At 42.2% G+C, this 22,097-nt stretch overlaps 2 protein-coding genes across 4 annotated transcripts; both read left to right on the top strand.

Annotated features, from left to right (window-relative positions):
- The first annotated feature begins 366 nt into the window (after positions 1-366).
- si:ch211-159i8.4 (matrix-remodeling-associated protein 5) lies at positions 367-16,022 on the top strand. Its single transcript, XM_035409452.1, has 7 exons — positions 367-616; positions 3,479-3,691; positions 4,020-4,149; positions 4,701-5,091; positions 6,033-9,887; positions 10,699-11,602; positions 13,595-16,022. Exons 2-7 carry the CDS (start codon positions 3,501-3,503, stop codon positions 15,501-15,503), a joined length of 7,380 nt encoding a protein of 2,459 aa, XP_035265343.1. The 5' UTR covers positions 367-616; positions 3,479-3,500; the 3' UTR covers positions 15,504-16,022.
- A 192-nt stretch (positions 16,023-16,214) lies between these two features.
- On the top strand, positions 16,215-21,823 carry rab33a (RAB33A, member RAS oncogene family). Of its 3 annotated transcripts, none has more exons than XM_035407659.1 (3): positions 16,215-16,258; positions 16,853-17,210; positions 18,269-21,823. In XM_035407659.1, the coding sequence occupies exons 2-3, from the start codon at positions 16,947-16,949 to the stop codon at positions 18,713-18,715; spliced, it is 711 nt and encodes a 236-aa protein (XP_035263550.1). In that variant the 5' UTR covers positions 16,215-16,258; positions 16,853-16,946; the 3' UTR covers positions 18,716-21,823. The 3 variants fall into 3 exon arrangements, with proteins under 3 accessions (XP_035263550.1, XP_035263549.1, XP_035263548.1); XM_035407658.1 differs by lacking the exon at positions 16,215-16,258 and adding an exon at positions 16,268-16,661; XM_035407657.1 differs by lacking the exon at positions 16,215-16,258 and having other exon boundaries at positions 16,268-17,210.
- Positions 21,824-22,097: the final 274 nt, after the last annotated feature.

Below are 22,097 nucleotides of genomic sequence, written 5' to 3'. Positions count from 1 at the left end.
TAGGTTGTGTATTTATAGAGGAAAGAAAGAGGAGAAAGTTAAAATGAGCGAGCATGTTCATGGTACAGAGAAAGTGCGTTTGTGTGAGAGAGAGGAGGGGATAGAGAGAGGATGGAGGAAGCGAGAGGGACAGGGACAGTGTCAGAGAAAAAGGGAGAGGGAGTTGAGTCGGTTACAGAGTGAGCGAGAAAGAGAGAGAAAGAGTCAGAGAGAGAGAGAGAGGGAAGGAGGGAAAGAGGCTCACTCAGGAAAGCAGAGTATCAGGTAAGACAGGAAAAGAGAGGAGGAGGAGGAGAGACGGCGTGGAGGAGAGCCAGTGAACAGCATTCCTGCTCAGGGCAGCTGAGCGCTCAGGAAGACAGGGGGGAACTTAAGCTCTAATCCAGATGCGGATCAGTGGAACTCCTGGATCCACAGGCAGACCTGACGGGGCTCAGCTCCTTCCTATCCTTTCCCTCAGAGATCGGGTATCACCTCGTTCGGTAAAGGACAGAACAAAAATACGCTCCACTTGTTGAGCACTTTGAATCTACTCCGCCTGAATTCGAACAGCCCAGTTCACGGACACCGCTGCTCTTCCCTCGTTTTTTCCCTGTTTCTCTGCAAGACTTTCCAGGTAAGACATTCCTTTTTTTTTTTTTAAGTGCAAGATTTTTCAGGGATTCATTAACCCAACTACTGAGTTAATTCTGACATTAAATCTAGTTTGGATCAAATTTCTATTTACAAATAATGGACATTTAACTCTTTAAAATTTAAAAACAATGCATGACTGAGTTATATTTTTAGATATTATAGCATATGTATTGCTAATTTCATAGTTCATAAATGGACATATTTATTAGTTGTGTATGATGATATTGCTTTAGGATGAATGTAAAATGTGTTCATAAAAACAGACAACTAATAGTGTGGAAATCAAGTGTAACTGCCTTTTATATAATACGCCTCAGTTTGCATATTTATGGTAAATATTGTGGAGAGAGCTTTGTAATTCCTCTTTTATCACTCAAGCTTTCACTAGTGCCTTAAAGAAATACAACTGAATCATTTAGCTTAGATTTTTTTTTGAAAGACAACAATAACACATGTCATGTATAAGAAACATAAGGGTCTCCTATACTACATGTGATATTCGGCAGTGTGCAGATATGGTTTGAGTTGAAGATTCGTCTGATTCTGATATGAATGATATGTAGGTCATGCAAAGAATCTTGTGTCTCGGACTGAAACAGCTGGGGGCGATTTTTGACTGCATGAAGCCCCTTGCTTTTGCTCAAACCTGGACCCTGTTAAATCCATCAGTCTTGGGTTTTAAGGGGGGCCTTGCACCAACCTGTTGTGATCTTCTGCGGTGTCCACGAGCGAGTTAACTGGCATATGAAGTGCCCTCAGAGTGGGACTAAAACCGTAGGGGAAAGTGCATTATGGTTATGGTTATGGAGTACTACAGCCAAGTACCACATACTGCACCACACACACACACACACACACACAGTCGCCACAGACCCCAAACCCTTTATAAACTCCTAAATTAATCGCAAAGTCGTTAAAAGAGATGAGTCGAATGGTTGTCAGATGTCGGTGGAGCCCACAGAGATGAAACGTTGATCGGCATATTTTTACTCTCAAGTTACTGAAGCTGAAAGGCAAATTGTCAGTCAAAAGTTGAACTGGATCCCTGCCACATTCTCATCTACCACTGTGATGATTGTGATGATGTAGTCCAGGCAGATGGCTCCCCCAAAACTCTCTCTCTCTCTCTCTCCTCCTCCCCCCAACCCTACCCTACCCCGACTTGGAATCATCTATAAATGCAACAATGAGGTCACTTTTGATTTATCAATATTTATGTCATCCAGGCATTCTCCTGGCGGCTGGGTTCTGGGGTGTGAAAATCCTGGCAGTGGATCATATGTGCGCACACTAAACATGAACAATGTCACCTGAGGTCAACTACTGATCTGAATCACATGGAATACCCAGCTCTAGCAATTATCTATTAAATATCCTATTATGGCTGAGTTTCACAATAGTTTCATATTAAATACAGAGAGACACAAGTGTTGAATAGTGTTCGTTTTCAAGATTCATTGAGGTGAGCATTTGTTTTTGTTTTTTTATGAAAATAAAACCTTCAGCAGTTGATCTTTTCCCAGCCTGCTAGACATGCAGTTAAAGATACTGTTGTATATGAAGCCTGGAAATATATATTCTTGTGTTGTGTTAAATACTGATTACCCTTGACTCTATTTTGTTTGATTGCCCTAAGGATTTGTAATTTAACCTGTGGCTGGACTTAGTAAGGGTTCATTCTAGGGTCATCAGGGGTTATTATGGTGGCAATGACAACTGAATGAATTGTGAGAGCCTTTTGTTAGATGTTTTAGCCATTTCAAATACAGTTCTAGTCAGAGTAAAGTAATACTCAATAACACAGGATCATTTATTACCCTATCTGACCTCAAGGCAAATATTTTGGTATTCAGGAAGTGCTATACATGTCATGAACCTTTTAAGATTTCTTTTATTAATTTCTTTTTTCAGGGGAAGGCATTCTTGCACAGGCTCGCTGTGATGAGTTCAATGCTATGTATTTCTTGGGGAACATTTCTGACTAATGATTTGTTTTTGACAACATTCAGCAGTTCTCAGATTTCTGGAGTATGTAGTGCCTTCAAAAAATCTCCTCTTAAAGGTACAGAAGCAGACATGATAGTTTGGAGTGAAGTGAACTTAAGCTACAGGGTCCAAGTTAAACTACACAGTTGCTCCCTGCACTTGGAACTGTACTTCCCTCTAGGGTTTTCAACACACTTGTCCCTGGTTACGGTTATACACTTTGTGGTACGTCGCTCTGGATAAGAGCGTCTGCCAAATGCCTGTAATGTAATGTAATGTAAAGTGGCAAAAGATAGATTGACAGTATATGAAATACAAGTATAACATAGCAGTGCATTACAGTATATTCAGCATAAAACTCACAAGGAAGAAAGTTAGCAAATCCTTTTATTCATTAGTAACTTTGGAAAGCCAGAGAAATGTTGACATTAATATCTTTCAGCACTGTTTTTTCCGCCCCTTTGTTTAAACTTTGTTAAACAAAACGGAATTAAAGTGGAGCCGCTAAAATGTATATAACTTCATAATCAAAACAATCCATTTTTTAGTGCAATCATAATGGTGGAGACATAGACTAAATAACAAATGTCACAGAAGAAATCATGCAAAAATGAGGGGAACAACTTCTATTAGGTGAGCTAAGGACGGTGCGGAATTCAGGTAGTTTTATATTTGTCTACTCATTAGCTGCCAGTTTAGGGCTTTCCATGTCATAGTTAAAACTGTGTTATAACAAACAGGTGGCATGTCGCTAGTCTCATTTGTCTACAATTTATGACATTCGACTGACCGTAGGAAAAAAAGAGTGTGTGGGTGCGGTGCTCAAGCTTGCTGACACATGACGGTGTCCTTTCAGGTCAGATGGTGTCGTGACAGAGATGGCTCCCCTGGATGTCCCACCTCCCTGCGTCATGACAGTGCTACTGGTGCTTCTGGCTTTGCCCCTCACCCTGTATGCCTGCCCCAGGTCCTGCAGCTGCCCCACCCCCCGGGAGGTGCACTGCGCCTTCCGCCACCTCACCTCCGCCCCCCGCAACATGCCGAAGGACACTGAGAAGGTTAACATAGGGTAGGCTGCCAAATTTTTAATTTTTCTTTTCACAACCGAACTACACTCCGGCACTACATTTTTAACAATCATTTCTATTTTGATGGGTTTCAACCATTTCCTAGCATGTGAGGTTTTCCTTTCTGCTTTGGTCAGTTTCCAATTTTTAACTCTTGGCAACACACTGTGTAATGTATACCGTGACATGTACGAACATAAAACACAAGGAAGAAATCCCACAAGTGCAGTTAAAATGGCTGTTGTTATCATATTTATATCCTGTGCTGCTCTAGCAGAAGCCTCATTGTTGTGTTTCTCTCTCTCTCTTTCTCTCTCTCTCTGCTTCCAGCTATAACAGTATCCAGGCAGTGGGTGCCTCGGATTTCACAGACCTCCGACGTCTGGAGATGCTCATGTTACACGGAAACGACATAATGACAGTTTCCCCCGGAGCCCTCTACAACCTGCGCTCCCTTCAGGTACAGTAAGCCATTGATGAGGGAATCACTTTAAATGCTGTCTGTCTGCACGTGAAACACGCATGACTTCTTTCAAAGCATGGCAAGCCTCTTACCCAGAGTTACAAAAAACTGCAGACGCCCTGGAGTAAACAGTATAAACAGTCAAAAGTATCGCTTCTTGCTTTTATATATTTGTTTGCAGTTTATTTGGTGCTCCAGAATGAGCACTGTTAATATGCACTGTTGCTCTGATTTGAATTATGTGCTTTGGAGAGACAGAGGTAAAGATAAATGGCTGCATGGTAAATACTCGTTAAAAAAAAAAAATTACACAGAAATTATTAACAGTTTTCTTCTTTGTTAATTGTTCTTTGTTTCGTCTTCCTTCTTATGCCATTCTTCATCTCACAGTCATCATCTGATATTGGAGGAAATTAACATTATATGTCTGCTTTTAAATACATCTAGCAGATTTTTTTACTAAACAAGGTACAGTATAAGATTAATAACATCTTAAAGTTCTATTCAAGCAATGCACACATTGTTCAGTTGCTTGGTTTCGTTTGCAGATTCTCAAACTAAGCTATAACAAGCTGAAGACCATCGAACCCAAGATGTTTGAAGGTCTGTCTGGCCTGGTGCGACTCCACCTAGATCACAACCTCATAGAATTCATCGAACCGCTTTCCTTCAACGGCCTGACATCACTGAAGCTGCTGCAGCTCGAGGGCAACCTCCTGAGGGACCTGCATCCGCACACCTTCGTCACCTTCTCTTTTCTGGGGACCTTCTGGAGTTCCAGCCTGCGGCACCTCCACCTGGCTGACAACCGGCTGGAATACCTGCTCCCGGAAACCCTGCAACACCTGGGAAAACTGGAGCTCCTCTCCCTGCACGGCAATCCTTGGACATGCGACTGCCAGCTCCGGTGGCTCATAGAGTGGCACAACAAAAACAACGGTGGGATGTTATGCTTCTGTAAAGCCGTTTGGTTTTCAGAGGCCATAAGAAACTTTCGTAATCCTGAACACAAGCCATTTACTAGTACTTATGGTCCTGGTTTTTGGAAACTGGGATTTATTGCTCATAGTTTCACTTGTCCCGTGGAAAAATGCAGACATAGCCTCCTCGTAAAGGCTCCTGTTGTGTAGCTATTAAAAATAATCCAATTGCAGTACCTTAATCACATCGTCAATGTCAATGTCAAATTGTCATTTATTACTTACTAGGTAGAATTGCAAATGTATTCTACTGTCCTCGTCAACACTTAAAACTTGTGTTTAATTCAGTAATATTCACAACGTACCATGTTTACATTCATGATTATTGACCAGAAGGCCACTATACTGTATCTAAATCTATGACTAAAGCCAAATCTTTAGTCTTAGATTTACTTCATTGTTTATTCCGTGATTCTAACATCTAATTGGTTCAGATAATAAAATTACTTTGTAGGAGTTCACCACTCACAATGATTGGTCTCTCTTTATCTAATGAATCAACCACCACTCCATCACAGCTAATTGGCTTTTTTATGCATTCAAATGAAATGGGTTTAGAGACACAGACCTGAATTAGACAAATTACAGCATACAAACTCAGTTGCTGAAAATACAGCAAGCAGTAACTAATTGATTTCCAACCAGTGATTAGTCATATAAAGTAAACATTGCCCATCTGTATTTACTGTTAATAATCTATCAGTATGAATACTTGACACACATTTGCTTAGAAAAAAATCCAGAACACCAAAAACCTTAATATGCAGGTTTTTTCCATTTCATTCAAGTTTAATTACTCACACTGCTGTGCAGAGCATCTGCAACTTGTTGCAAACTACATTCATTCCAAAATTGCAATGGTGTCTCTTATGCTCGTTCTCGCTCTTACTCTCTCTCTAGGAGTGATTAAGTGCAAAAAGGATCGAGATTCTGGTGCGAGCGAAAACTGCAGCACGTGTTCCTCGCCGCAGAATCTCAACAACAGCCAGCTTCTTCAGCTGTCCCCCGAGCGTCTGTCCTGTCAGAGACCCGCCCTCCAATCTCCTCTGAAGCTGAGCGAGAGCCCCGGGTGGGAGGAGGCCGAGACCAAGCCTGACCATCTGCGCAGCGAAGACCTGGAGTCCCCACTGGGACACCTCACCTTCGTGCTCTCCGACAGCCACGGAAACAGGGCTCACGTCCTCTGCTCCGTGAAGCGCCCAGACGAGATAACCTCCGTGGTCTGGCAGGCCCTGAAGGCGCCGGGACAGGTGTCGGTCAACGTGACTTTGATGACCCAGCTGGAGTGTGAGATTGACCGGGACGAGCTGCAAAGGCTCTGGAGACTGGTGGCCTATTACTACGAGAGCCCCGCTATCCTAGAGAGAGGACTGAGAAAAGGTTACAATGACTCCACTGCAACTTTTCAGTATGAGCAATCAGCGAGTGAGGATACGCCATATTTTACAGAGCTCAAGGGACATTTAACGGCTGAACCAGAGTGGCTGCTGCAACCTAGGGTTACCCTTCAACTTAACAGGCGTATGACCACAACTAAAAAACTTGTCCTGGAGTTTACTACTTTCATCTCAGAACAAGTCAATGTTTGGGGAGATCAAGAAGATAGCTCATATGCCTGGGCTATCATACAAAGAAGGGATCCTGAAAGGATACAATTTGGTCTGGAGGCTTCTCAAGCCAGCCTGAAGTGTAAAGTAAAGAGCTTGGGTCAGCACTCTGTGGAATGGATGCTACCAAATTTATCCATTCTGAAAGAATCCACTGCAAGACTGGTTGTCTCTGAGGAAGGCACATTAGTCATAGACAACGCAAGTCAATCTGACTCTGGGTTATATCATTGCATTGTACGGACTGAGAATTACGTGGACGTTGTGTCCTTCAGGCTAATAGTGAGGGAACTCCTGCTTAGTCCTGATGCTATAAATGGCAAGCCAATATCTGTGGACAGTGGAACGTCACTCACCATTCCCTGTTCTGTGTCATCAGTCAAGCCCAGTGGGATCAGCTGGTACCTACCGTCCAATGAAATCCTGCAGCCAGCACCACCAAAAGAGAGAGTCTATGTATCAACTAATGGCTCTCTGGTTATTGAAGAAGCTATGAAGGAAGATTCTGGGGAATACAGCTGTTTAGCAGGAAATATCTATGGAGTAGACATGTTGTCCCACCTAATTACAATTGAAGGTAATGAAGACACAGAACTACCAAGTGTTAGTGTATTTAATGAGGACTCAACCAGTGCAGACTCTCGTACAGGTATAAAATTATCTGAGGAGAGCGAAGAAGAGGGATCGGGATATCTGGAAATAAAACGACCCAATCCCGCACAGACACCACACAGCACAAGTGGGAGGCTTGATGGATCTCAAGGTCATTTTAACCAGGGTCATACAGGAAAGAGAGTTAAGGAAAGTGATAGGAAATCTAACAAGTCTGTTAAAGAGCTCGACCCTAACCGCTGGGCTCAGTTCCTGGAAAAAACCAATGCTAAGAGCTCTACTGATCCTTCACCACGACCAATGATGACCACAATGATGACAACAGAAGAAACTACAACTCCCACTCCCACTACCACCACTACTACCACTATTACTCCACATCTTTCTTCTCATACTCCTCTTCCTGCCACTGGTACCACTTCTACAACAACTAGTGCTACCACTACCACTACTATTACCATGCCTAATTTAATAAATACCCGTTCTTCAATAAGCGCTAGTGAAGTAACTCCTGATGAATCTACAGAGAAACAAACCGAATTGGAATTTCCCAAAAAGGTAAATGATTTTGACCACCTATTACCACCACCAACACCGTATGTAACAGCAGTTCCAAAACATCAAACAATGCCAGTTCACAGTGAGGTTTTCCCTATTCCCACACCGTACCAATTAAATCCTAATCCTGTTACTGTTGGCTACACTGACAATGTCCATGTAACGCTCCTGAGCACAGAAGTGACACGACAGGAGCCACCACCAGACAGACATATAGTGCAGGACAGAAAAGAGACCACCTCTAATTCAAATGGGACACAGAGATGGAGGCCCCCACACAGACGCCGGAGACCCCCATACCGCAGGATTCGGCCAATCAGTTCCTCCAAAAATATTCCTCCCCCATCGCCTGACAGAACGCAGGTAACCATCGGTCCATTTTCAACAAATTCAGAAAAACATGAGTCAATAAAATCAAAGAATGCTGACAGCTCTCAAATGTTGGACAGTAATAAAAACTCTCCTGGTAATCCCAAACTATCCAGTGGATCTACAAATGACAACTCAGGTACAGAAGAAAAAGTGACTGCCGCAAGCCCTCTAAATCTTCCAATAGAGGGGCCGGGAATTAAACCAACAGAAAAGCAGATGGCCACCATAAATCCAATGGAAAACTCATACAGGACACAGACACATCATGCCTCAAGCACATATTTTCCACTGTACCATGACAAATTTAAGCTTTCTACAAAACCACCTGTTGCTGAACAAGAAACTACTGCACTGCTTTCAAACAACAGGCTGCATGTCTCTCAACCACCCAGTCAGGAGAGGAAACAATGGAATGGAAACAAGGAGGATTCCATTGCATCAGCAGACACAGATGTACAGAAGTCACCATGGATACTGACAGCAAAAGACACTTCCCATTATCAAAAGAAAGCACAAATTGTGCCCACTTTGGCCACCAGCACATTGTCCCCTTCATTAACCACTACAGTAACAGTGCTCTTGAATAACCCTATGCTCTCAAGGGGGGAGGACCAGCTGGTGAACGTTTCTCCAGCTGTTCCGATTCCTAACCCAGCACAGACATATATACAACCAAACAGGGAAATAGAGACAAAGTTGGGAACACCTGGGCCAAGCTCAAGGAATCCTACTTACGTTCACAGACTGAGAGATTCTTTACCAAATCTGACAAACAGGCAGAAGGAGGACTCCTCAAAAACTAGATCTGAGAACCCCAATCCCCCAGTTGTCCCTGCACACCACCCATGGGTCATACAACAGCATGCCCAGAAGAAGCTAAACACACCAAACACACAAACAACTTCCACTCACAGCTCCTCCTGGGTTAATCGTAATTTGTTCCCGGCATGGCCATCCATTCATGGTTCGAGGCACTATCCTTCCTCTCCCAGCAGAACCTGGCATTTCCCCTACCCCAGGGAAAAAGATGCCGGGGTCACCAACCGCCCAGAGATTACCGCGCTGACTGCCAAACCAACGGCTTCCATCCCGGAATCAGCATCTCCTGCACGAGGTGCCACCACTCCACAGACCTCACGACCTCCGCTCAACACTTTTCACAATAGGACCAGGGAATTTTCATTCCTATCCAGGCTTAGAAACAGGTATAGACAGTCTCAGCTGGATGCTTATCGTCTTTCACAGTCAGGCAAGACTGTCACACCAAAGCCGAGGGTTGATTCCCCTTTTCCAAAGTTCCAGAAACCTCCCACCATACCAAAAGCCCACAGTCCTGTTACTCCCGCCTTCGCGCCATGGGCCCCCAACAGGCCTCAAGCCACGCCCAGTGTTCTCCACGATAGCCGACTGCATTTCAGTCATCGGGGGCCGAAGAAACCGAGCACTGCTCTGCCCTTCCCAGACCTGACGGGAGGTGGAGAGAGGCCAAGGATCACCTCTGTTAATACCGTCAGCGTGTCTGCTTTGGCGGAAACGGATGTGTTTCTCCCCTGTGAGTCATCAGGGGAGCCGGCGCCTGCGCTCTCCTGGACCAAAGTCTCAACAGGTGGGTACTGCCATTAGATTCAAACTCCGCTGATGTTCATACCACATGTCAAGTTCAAAAATAAATACATTTTCAAAATGCTTACGCAGTGAAAAACAGTTTATTGCTTTTAAATTGCAGTTTTGCGCTCAGTGTTTTCTTTATGGAAGCATTTGGGGAAAAATAGATTCTTGACAGCATAGAGCTGCGATTTTCTGTTTCCCTGTGATCTTTCTGAGACAGCATTGTTTCTTCAATCTGTCCACAATATGTGCAGGTCACTTAATATAAAAAACATCATGGCTATGAAAATGACTTTTTTTATTTTATTTTACATTTATCTTACCACCCTATAAGCAATAGTAATTTGAACAAAACCAACAAAATCTGTTTCTGTGTTTCTAGTTCAACTATTATACATTCTGCTTAAGATAAATCTCGTGGTCTAATTATAATATCTACTGTATCTTTGAAACAGAGTTCAATTTATCTGTTTTTAAAAGTAGATATATATTATGTGATTTAATGAAAAAGTTCCTGAATTCACCAGGATATTTTTATTTTAACCTCCTCTGACAGGGTCAGATTAACAAACAGCACGACCAGGAGGGGCTGCCTGTCTTTCCAAATCAGTCAGCTCTCTGGCTAATGCTACCCGCTGTGCTGTTTGACAGAGAAACTCAAGACAAGAGATCCCTTGGAGAGGAGATACTCTGTAGCCTTTGTGTGACCCATTAATCTTTGTCCGTCTGACCTTGCTGCTGACCTTTAGACAGACTAATTAGATTCTCCCTGAATGAATTCATACCTTTCTTCTGTGTCTCCTTAACAGGTGCCACTATTCAGGCAAACACAAAGCATGGACAAAGATTTGAAGTACTGAAAAATGGGACCTTTGTGATTAAGAATGTTCAATTGCAGGATAGAGGCCAGTACCTCTGCACTGCACAAAATAAATTTGGGTCAGATCGTATGGTCATTACGCTTGCGGTGCTGACTCAGCCTCCTAAAATTGTGCCCCCAAACCCTACGGACATCTCTGTGTATTTGGGAAGGTCTCTCAACCTGGACTGTTCAGCAGAGGGCAAGCCCAAGGCACAGATTTCTTGGATTCTTCCGGACAGAACATTTGTTCAGGAGGCGGGGCTTCCCGACAGCAGAGCCATGCTGCTGACCAATGGCACGCTGAGGATCCAAGCGGTCAACTTTTCCAGTAAAGGAGACTACAAGTGCATTGCGAGCAATGCAGCTGGTGCGGACACAGTGACGTACCACATCCACGTTGCTGCTTTGCCACCCACCATCAAAGAGGTGTCTTCGGAAACCATCGCGATACACACAGGTAGAAGTATCTACGTGCACTGCACAGTGAAAGGAGAACCTGCGCCCGTCCTGAAATGGAGCCTTCCCAGCGGAGCGCAAATAAAACCCTCCCAGTTCCTCGGTTCTCGGTTCTTTATCTTCCCAAACGGGACGCTGTTTGTGAGAAGCGTCTCACTAACCGATTCCGGAAAATACGAATGCTCGGCCACCAATGCCGTGGGTACTGCAAGGAGAGGGGTTCAGCTGGACATCAGGCAGGAGCCGTCCAGCCCCCCGCGGAGTGCGTCCCAGCAGCACAGAGTCACAGCCATGTATGGCTCCACTGTGTACTTGCCCTGCCAGGAGTCAACAAGCACAAAGCGCGGCGCCCTCTGGAGGCTGCCTTCCAAAACGCTGTTGGATCATCGTTACAGGTACAGAAGCAGCGGTCTCTTGTGTACACACACACACACACACACACACACTCACACACACACATACACACCATGTGCATACACACAGAAATGCACACACACGCCGGTGCCAGCTGAGGTTACAATGACTTTTAAAAAACTTCAGATGCTGCTTTTCGTTGATTACCCTAAATATAGGTTTTTTTTTTCTTGGCAACACTTCTAAAAAGCCTACTGGCATGCAGACGCCATCTGATATGACTTTGTGTCCCCAATATGCATCCCAGATTTGTTGATCTCCAACTGTCACTCTTAATTTATTTTACTTATTTATTGTTTTGCCTACCAAACCATATGCCTCACCATGTATAGGAACAAGATGCACATGCATCTTTCACTAGGCAGGTTGACTCCTATTCCAGTGGTTCCAAATATTATTAATTATTGACCGAACAGTGGAAAGTGGTAAAGCAAAACAGCTGGTTGCCTGTACTGTTTATTTTATAAAACTTTCTTTGCTCATTTTTGTCAAGGGTGTGAATACATTTGGAGTGGACTAAGTACACATGTAAATTCTACAACAATTACACTTTTTATTAAGTTTATATATAGTACATGTAACACAATAATAAGAAATTGACATTTTGTATGGTTTATGGAGATTATTAGAATTGTTCAGCAAACATTTTCTTGTTCTGGCTAATAAATAATCTACCTTTCAGATTCACAAACTTTAAATGAAAAGTCAGTTTTGGAGAGGCTCCATTGAAGGCAATTAGAGTAATTCATGTAATTAATGTCATTAATGCCCATCATAACTTGACAGAACTTGAAAAAGATCAAGCAGCCTGTCATTTTGAGGTCAGAAAATATGTTGGCTCCTAGTGTCCATCGGATACTAAATGAAATTGATTACATTTAAATTTACACTTTAGGAAAATAAATATGTTAGAAAAGAAACGAGCAGATTTTTTGAATGCAATGGGTTGGGGATGTTTGTTCATTATTTTGTGTTTTTTTTATTTTATTTTATTCCTTGCATAGAATAACATGCTTCTATATCTGAAACTGTAACACTGAAACTGTAAATTACATCTTATGCTTCAGATGTGCTTGAAATGTTCTTAAAAGTTTTAGAATGAAAAAATGGACTTAATGTTAAACTGATGACCAAACTGCACCTTCAGAAAAAGTGTATAAACAGAATATATACACATATAAACAAGAGCACTTGCACATAGGCCTACTGCTTAAGTAAAGTAGGTAAGGTTCATTTAAACTCATCATGGTCATGTGATCACTGCTTACATAGATAGTGAGATGATATCTATATTTTGGATTATTTGCTGTAAAGAAAACGATATTTACCTATAAAAGAGGTATGCCCTGTACAATGCTTATTTCATTATGACATTTCCATAGAGTCAGGACATTGCCAAAATAACTTTTTGAAGACATTCTCTTCTCCCTGTCAGAGCTTGAATCTGGAAACGAGACAGAGAGACAGAATGTGAAAGGAAGAAGAAAGCAGTTAGCTACAGTTTTGGAAACCCTAGAGCGTTTTGTTGCTGACTTACCGTTTTTGTTTATTGGCAAGATATGATCAGGCATTCCACATTCCAAGCAAAAAGATAAAACCTGCTGAAATACATGTCTCACATTTTGTGCCATCGTATGCATTAATATGTATGGTTACTTTAGTTTTTTTTTTTTTTTTTAAATAATTCTTTCTTCCCAGGTTGGCATAGTAAACGTTGTTACATTGCCTGTGGGTGGGCTGTATAAATGTTTGCCTGTACTGTCTGTTGTCTAGAAAACGTGTTTTACAGAGTTTGTCTAACTGAGCTCTTTTTTTGGATTAAGGCATTTTTCAGAGCACTTACGTTGACATGTCATTCAGTATTCATATTCGCAACTTACAATACGATTGATGGGAGCACCATTATAACTGAAGTACATTTAGGATATTAACATTGCTTAACAAATCTGTCTTGTGCACATTACTTTTTTCAGCCCGGATAGATCTATCACTGCGTTCCCTAATGGCACTCTCAGGATTCAGCAGCTGACAGGGAAAGACGGAGGAACCTACGTCTGCATGTTCCAGAGGCCAAACGGCGAGGACATGGAGATATTTCAGGTGGAAGTCCTCATGAAGCCGCCAAAGATAGAGACCTTGGGCTCGGCTCAGAAGAGGGTCACACATGGCGAGAACTTCCAGGTGGACTGCGTGGCATCGGGTCTTCCAGACCCGGAGCTGTCCTGGAGCCTGCCGGACGGCACCATGATCAACAACGCCCTCCAGTCGGACGACAGCGGAGCCCGGTCACGCCGCTACGTGATGTTTGAGAACGGCACGCTCCTGCTGCAGCAGATGGGCAAGAAGGACGAGGGCGACTACACGTGCTACGCTAAGAACACCCTGGGAGAGGACGAAATGAGGGTTAGCATCAGAGTGGTGGCGGACTCTCCGAGGATCCTGTTCAAGGACCAGTCGCCGCTTTGGGGTCGCCTTGAGGAGCCTGTGTACATGAAGTGTGAGGCCAGAGGGGACCCGCCGCCTACAATCATATGGTTGTCACCGACCAATGAGATCATTTCCTCTTCATCTGCCAGGTATCAACTCTTGGGGGATGGGACTCTGGTAATCAGGAAGGTCAGTTTCGCTGACCGGGGAAAGTATGCGTGCGTGGCCAGGAACTCAGCCGGGGACGACATAAAAAACGTGAAGCTGGAAGTGGTGGCCAGAGAGCCTCAGATAAACGGACAAAGGGGCAGAAACACCAAGAAGGTTCTGGCAGTGTCTTACCAGACAATGCTACTGGACTGCCGAGCAGAGGGCATGCCAGAACCACGCATCACCTGGACCACGTCCTACGGCATGTCGCTGCCCACGCCTTACCTGGGCGGAAGGTTTCAGGTGCACAAAAATGGGAGCTTGGAGCTGCGAGGCCTGAGGAAGACCGACGAGGGTCAGTTTGTGTGCCTGGCAAAAAATAACCTGGGAGAAGCAAGGCTAGATATTCAGCTCGAAGTGGCAGCCCTCGCAGAGAAGCCTAGCTTTCTAGTGCCAAACATTGAGGTTTTGCCCCTCAGATTAGATGGCACTGAGGTCACTCTGGAGTGCCAAGCCCGAGGCAAACCTTTGCCAGAGTTTGTGTGGGTGCTCCCAAACAGCACCGTGCTAACACCCGGCACTAAACTTCAACGCTTCCTTCACTACCCAAGCAACGGGACCTTGCGCATATCACATCCGGTGACCGGTGATAAAGGTGTCTATCGCTGCCTGGCTAAAAACGTGGCGGGGCAAGCAGAGAAAAGGTACATTCTGGAACCGGGGAGGAAGCCCCAGATCCGTGGAACTTCAGGCCCCACAAAGGTTTCATTTGGGCAGAGCCTAAACCTGCCCTGCACTGTCGATGGCTGGCCACAAGCTACGATATCCTGGACCCTCCCCAGTGGCATGGTCCTGGACAAGCCTGAGGTCATTGGAAGAGTAACGTATTTTCCAAATGGCACGCTTCAGCTCAGAGAGACGGCCACATTTGACAGAGGGACCTACACCTGCAAAGCCACAAACACATTTGGTTCTTCGACGCTGTCATACCCAGTCGCAGTGATGGTGTACCCTCCACGCATCACTAATGCGCCACCATCCATAACGAGGGTGAACAGGGGATCTTCAGTAAAGCTGAGCTGTGTGGCAGCTGGTATACCGAAGCCTGACATCTCCTGGACTCTCCCTGGACGCACAACTCTTGTGCCCAGCAACCGTTTTGCAGCACAGGGCGGTGTTCACATGACAGTTGAAGGCAGCCTGGTCATACAAAATCCGGTGCTCATGAACTCAGGGATTTATAAATGTAATGCGAAAAGTGCCCTTGGAACAGACTTTAAAGCCACTTACCTTCAAGTACTATGAGTAACCAGACTTTTAATCATAAACAATACCAAAACAATGTGTAATTTAACCTTGCAATTACAATTCAGACATCAACTTCAACATCAAATCACTGGAGTACAATTCTGTACAGAAATAACAAAATTACATCTATGCAGTGCATCAAGTATGTAACCACATACGCTTTGTGTGCACATAGATATGTGAAATGCACCATTAAGGCAAAAAAGTATTAAAACTGAATAGCAGAATAGTTCAATATTTGAGCTAAATATGTAACAATTATTCAAACCCAAATTGCATCTCAAAATGGACAGCTGACTATGTTTTATAGCAAGGACCTACCACAAAACTTTATATTTTCCTATTTATAAGAATACAAGTTTGTAAATATTTATGCTATGCTATTTACTGTAAATGCATTGTTGTATTTGTGGTGTATTGTAAGGCAAACTATTTTTTCAAAAATGTACTGTAAATGTAAAAATCATTTCTGTGTGGTTTCTGTATTCCTGCAACATTAGATAAAACTTCACCAAACATACAAGCACCTAGATAAAGCGTGCATTCAGATTATATTGTATAGCCACATCTCTCAATCTGAGGCATGGTTTCTGATTTTCTGCATTGTAAAGTATTTGCAACAAACAAGCCGTTCATGGTGAAACTCAAAGGGGCTTTGTTGAGGCAGATAAGTTAGGATTGTTCCAACAGGCCTGTCAAAACAGACATCCTCATTCTATGCTGCTACTCTGAAAACCTCCAATTGCTGCTGGGTGAGTAAAATGAATTTACTACAGTTTGTACTGCTGGGTTTACTGCCTTGTCCCTAAATCAGTGGTCATTGGTGGAAAGAATTATAACGTTGTCTAATCAATTTTATATTAAAGAACGATCATGTTCACTATACCTTTAATGATATTGAATTTGTCCTTTAAACAGATCTGACTCTTGTTATTAGCAAGAGCAAGTGCAATATTTCTAATCTTGCTGAGTAGCCCTATCTGCGCCATTTTAGCTCCACACGGCCAATCAGATTTAAGGAAGGGATGAGAGCTTGAATTGTGTAGACACACTGTATCAAGATGCTGATAAGAGGAAAAACAATGTTGCGCTAGGTTTGACGTTCGTCTGTTTGCTACCGGTCTGACATTTCTCAAAAGGATAGGAAAAATCAAGGTATTGTATTTAAATATTGCGTTGGTTTCTCCCCATTTTATTTGTAAAATCTGGTAGACAGGAGATGTTCTTTCGGTCCAATTTTTGTTCGATTTCTCGTAAGCAGCCGTGAACAGTTCAGATATTGTCATCTTATCGTATTAATCTGTCTTTCCCTCTCGGTCTTTTCGCATCTCTTTATGTGGATGCAGCTGTAAGGGGAGTGGACTTCTGTTGTTTCCCAACCAAGCCCCTTCCCCCAACCGCACAGCGCAGTACACAGCCGTGTGCATCTTTTTTATCGGTATGGCAAATGAATCACTAAAAAATAGGGGAGGAACAAGTCATTCCAAAAACACGAATCTCACCTCCTCAGTGGAACTGAGTACGTCTTTAGACCAAAGTGTCCAAACCCGAATATTCAAGATAATTGTCATTGGGGACTCAAACGTTGGAAAAACCTGCTTAACCTTCCGCTTTACCGGAGGGAGCTTTCCGGAGAAGACAGAAGCGACTATCGGTGTTGATTTCAGGGAGAAAGCTGTGGAGATTGAGGGCGAAAAAATTAAGGTAAGCCACTGACACTACCGAGAAGCAGGGCCTTTTTCCTTTGTTGAGTTTTTCCTTCCTTCCACTGAAATAACGATTCAATCAGTCCTGGTGTGAACCATATGACAATTTGCTATACTTGTAATGTGCCATAGCCTACGCTACAATAGTCCATTCAGTGGGTATAGTTATATTGGTTAAAGTTCAAGATCAAGCAAGGAACTGTACTCCCATATACGATTTTAGATTCATTTGTTTGCGTTTATTTCGTGTGATGCATTTTAATGGTCAGTTTTTAGGTTTCATTTGTGAGTATATTCTAGGCAGTTAAATTTACCATGTTGGGAATAGCTTGTGCAGAATAACATTACATTTACCAGCAAGGCTTGGAAAAGAAATTATCCTCAATTCACCTACGTATGTGTGCCTTTACAGTTGATATACCCTGACTGTCTTTCCTATGGGTTTTAGATTTTGTCTATAGTTGGCCTTCATCATTTGTGTCTAAGGTAGCTACAAAAAATCCCCCAGCCATGACACATATTGATAAATCTTATTATTAAAACTAATTGTGTGCTAAGTGTTAAATGTGACAGCTAGGCAACTGGAAGCACATTGTCACTGATCTCCCTATATGAGAAATAAATAGAACTTCAAAGCCAAATGGAACTGAATAATGCGGTCTCCAGTACACAGGGAAGCTTTGATGTATGCTCGTGAGCAGCATCAACGTGTCTCTCAGTGTAATGCTTGAATACAGGTTCCATTCAAATGTGTTTCCATCACTTCTACATCCATGTTATACAGCTGCTCTTCACCTTTTAACTAGAGTGCTTGTGATTTACCTAAGTGCATTTTCACTGACACACTACAAATCATCTTTTAACATGACAAAAGCAAAGAAAGCATGTCTTTTCATCTGTCACATATATTATGGATGTGTTCCTACTTTTCAGACAGTACATTTTGTATGTGTGTGTTTGTGTGTAGCCTACACTCTTCCACAGCTCATCAAACTGACCAAATGGAGGTCTGGCTATGTGTAAGTGTAATGGCTTGGTCTGCTCTCCCCTCTGCAGGTGCAAGTCTGGGACACAGCTGGGCAGGAACGATTCCGGAAGAGCATGGTGGAGCACTACTACCGGAACGTCCACGCCGTCGTCTTTGTTTATGATGTCACCAAGATGGCCTCCTTCCAGAATCTGAAGACCTGGATCCAGGAGTGCAACGGGCACCGCGTTTCACCCGCCGTGCCCCGGGTCTTAGTCGGGAATAAATGTGACCTGGTCAGCCAGATCCAGGTGCCCTCCAACACGGCCCTCAAGTTTGCCGACGCCCACAACATGCTGCTCTTTGAGACGTCGGCAAAGGACCCCAAGGAGAGCCAGAATGTGGACTCCATCTTCATGTGCCTGGCTTGCAGGCTCAAGGCCCAGAAGTCCTTGCTCTACAGGGATGTGGAGAGGGAGGATGGTAGAGTGAGGCTCACCCAGGAACCCAATGCCAAGAACAACTGTCCTTGTTAAGGACAATCCCATGATCCTCTCTCGCTGGGCCCCCTCCTCTCCTCTCTCCCTTAGACTAGTGTCAAAATTCCACATAATGCAAGACGTAGGCTACGAAATATCAGCATAAACATCTGCTGTGAAAGAGTGCAATTGTGCCTGCAATTGTTTCAGTTTCTCATTGTGAACCCATTTATAATCCTGACTTTGTCTCTGTGTATCTCTCTTTCTCTCTGTCTTGCTGTTTTTCTCTTGAATTTCAATCTGAATCTTCTCCTAGTCAGAAGTAACTAAGTATAAGAGCATACTGCCTTTCTCTCTTCTTCTTGGCCTTCAGACAAGAAGAGTGCTGACTAACCAGGACCTGCTTCCAATGACTGAGGAATTTTGTGTTGGGCTACATTATTGCATTCAGTATTGCCAACTCCTAAGATTTTATTGCATGTCATACTTTTTTTTTTTAAAGTAGTACTCATGTGATCTAAGTTACATTGATACTTTTAAATCTTAATGTATATTTTTTACTTTCACTTTTTTAGAGAAAAGCTTATATCCCTTGCTTGTGGTTGATTATGTCATTCCATAAATGTAAAGGGCATGGATTGAATAGTGAACCACGAGGCACCAGACAGATCCAATGCAAGTGTTAATGAGTGTGAAACTGGTTATAGAGTATTAATGAGGACCCAGTTGTGTACAGTGTTGTCTCATCTCGCCAGTTAATCTACCCATTTATGGATATTATTAACACCATACTGTTAAGCTGTCAATTTTCTACTTTTCCGAATTTGTTCACTTGCTATGTGCAAGTTTGCAAGAATAATGAGTGGATACAGTGTTGTTATGATAATGTATACAGTACATGCAGGCTACTATTTAAACAGAGCTTAAGTTCTGTAATATTTATTTATTTATCACCAAACAGCCATCTTAAAACAATGGAGCATCTACAAATGTTTTGCTTTATTTTTTTCCACAACTAAAAACATTACACCTTCACATAGCCTCTCTGTGAAGTCCAAATAAATATAGTTAAGCACCTTAGGTCCTTAAACGAGAGCTGAATTTTAATCATAAAAAGTCACAATATCAGTTCATTAGCCATGTGTTTTGCCATCTGATGTTTCTTCAATCTAACCACGTTGTGCTTTGTTCGTAATTCCAAATCCTATGCAAGTTATACTTTTTAACCTTGCCAATGTGTGGATTTAATGGTTGCTCAAATTAATCTTTTTTGTTTAAGAAATATCAAGGATTTAGCTCTGTGTTAAAATTGTTACTCAAACGAAATCACAACGCCCACTGCAGTTAGATTGAAAAGGGCAAATTTGCGGAAAAAAAAAAAACACTTTATTAAAAAGCAAAAATCCTGGTTTTGCAGTGTTTCAGATACAATTTGAGTGGTTGGCAATACTGTGCATTGATACCATCATCTATTTAAAATTAATTCTGCTTATTTATCCCACATGCACATATATTACCCACAAATATCAAACAGGCTCAGTTTTCCCTTGGGTCCAATGAGGACCTAATTTTAGGGTTTTATCTGTGATTTTTTTTCTCTGTTCTTACACTAAAGAGTGTTTTAAGTGATCTTTCAGAAAAATAGTTAACTTAAATTATAACATTACATGTTATTGCAGATGCAATAATGAGATAAGGGCCGTACTTCCATAAAATGTTTTATATATCGTTTATTTGCACAAATGTTTTGGGCCAAACGTTTGTGCAAATAAAAGACATATAAAAATATTATATGGAAGTCCGGCCCTTATCTCATTTTTGCATATTTATAACACAGGACCGGCACCCAAGTTCACATACCATAGAGTTCAGCGCGTTTCTTTTCCTTTATGTACTGCAGATGCAATCACACAGTCCCATCATTTTATTCAACTTACAGTATTGTGAGCAATAAAACATTGATTCAAGTGCTAGAGATGCAAGGTAGCCCCAAAGGACCGAATTAATACAGTGCCTGTCCACATTTATGGTACTGTTGGTGCCTTAACCACGTGGGTATGATTTTAATACGTTTACTTTTTTATTTAGGGCTTAACGTGCTCTTGGCACCATATTTGGTATGGGCCAAGCCAGGCAATCAAATAACTGCGGACGTACATAATAATTAACCGATGTGTTGGATTACAAGTGGAGTATAAGTGGCTGATATGTTTATATTACCTACTTCAATTTGTGTTGTATATCAGCTTACACATATACAGAGTTGTGTCTGCATGGTTATATGTTTGTCAGCAGGCAGGTTCACTGGTCTCGTCTGCCTGAATACTTTGCAACTGCCTTGAAGGTATGAACAGAGACTATCTTATTACAGTCTGAACATTGTTTCCCTTTATTATTTTTTTTGATATTGCTAGTATGTGCGATTCAACTGTGATTGGATGGTCTGGTCTCTAAAATTCAAGAACGCTCAATTAGTTGGCCCCCAAACCTCCATCCTGTCCTGACTGATGTGGCTCAATACATTTCTACTACATGCCTGATGATATTTAAGTAATGTTTTGTACTGTGCTGTAACCTCAAATGAACTTTATAAATTGAAAGGATGTGTTCCATGAATTCTCATTCTGCTCATATGTCATCATTAGTATACTGTATATTTTTAGGGCCATCGCTCAGTTTTCAGCCTTTTTAATGTGAGAAAACACATAACAGCTATCGGTTGTATGATTTGTTAATGTATGTTTCACTGAAAGTCTTGCATATATGTGAAAGCTTGGTAACAAATACAGTACATGCATTGACACACACAGCTGTTATGTGACAACAACATTGATATGTGTGCTTGACTTAACCAAAGTCAAACCCTTTCCTTGTAGTGATTCCCTGATTGTTTGAAGGAGATGGTTCATCATTTATGTATTATATTGGCATAGTTGGACATTAACACAATGCCTGAAAGGAGTCAAGATGCTGCAGCGGCTAAACAGATGGCCCACACATGTTTCTCCTCTGTTCTCATGCCTCTTTTAATTCTGCTGCAGCCAGTTTTTTTAATACTTAATACATTAATTGATCTCTTTGATGAATGGGACTAATATCAAACATTCTTAAGACAATAAAAATGTATGTTTCTGTTGAACAACAATTAAACTACAGCACTGTGGACTAACTTGTCTCTCGTGTTTGTAGAGATCCTTTTTACAGTTCCACTTTCAGTAGTAGTTTAGTAGTTTTGTCCAAAAGCAATACACAAAAATAATTAGATAAAAACAAGACATGGAGTAATAAATTACATATCAATACACATTGTTAATCATTTTTCAAAAAGCACAGGTTCTACATTACATTGTGAAGTTTGTATATATATATATATATATATATATATATATATATATATATACACACACATATGTAATAATTGATGGATTTATATTGACGT

The sequence above is a fragment of the Anguilla anguilla genome, chromosome 3 (assembly GCF_013347855.1).
Source record: "Anguilla anguilla isolate fAngAng1 chromosome 3, fAngAng1.pri, whole genome shotgun sequence".
Taxonomy (NCBI): domain Eukaryota; kingdom Metazoa; phylum Chordata; class Actinopteri; order Anguilliformes; family Anguillidae; genus Anguilla; species Anguilla anguilla.
The sequence above is the reverse complement of the archived record's forward strand: the minus strand, read 5'-3'. Positions and strand labels throughout refer to the sequence as shown.

Coding starts and splice junctions, on each gene's coding strand:
- rab33a (XM_035407659.1), top strand. CDS start 16,947: ATGGCAAATGAATCACTAAAAAATAGGGGAGGAACAAGTCATTCCAAA. Junction 17,211..18,268: donor TTGAGGGCGAAAAAATTAAG/GTAAGCCACTGA, acceptor TCCCCTCTGCAG/GTGCAAGTCTGGGACACAGC.
- si:ch211-159i8.4 (XM_035409452.1), top strand. CDS start 3,501: ATGGCTCCCCTGGATGTCCCACCTCCCTGCGTCATGACAGTGCTACTG. Junction 3,692..4,019: donor ACTGAGAAGGTTAACATAGG/GTAGGCTGCCAA, acceptor CTCTGCTTCCAG/CTATAACAGTATCCAGGCAG. Junction 4,150..4,700: donor ACAACCTGCGCTCCCTTCAG/GTACAGTAAGCC, acceptor TTTCGTTTGCAG/ATTCTCAAACTAAGCTATAA.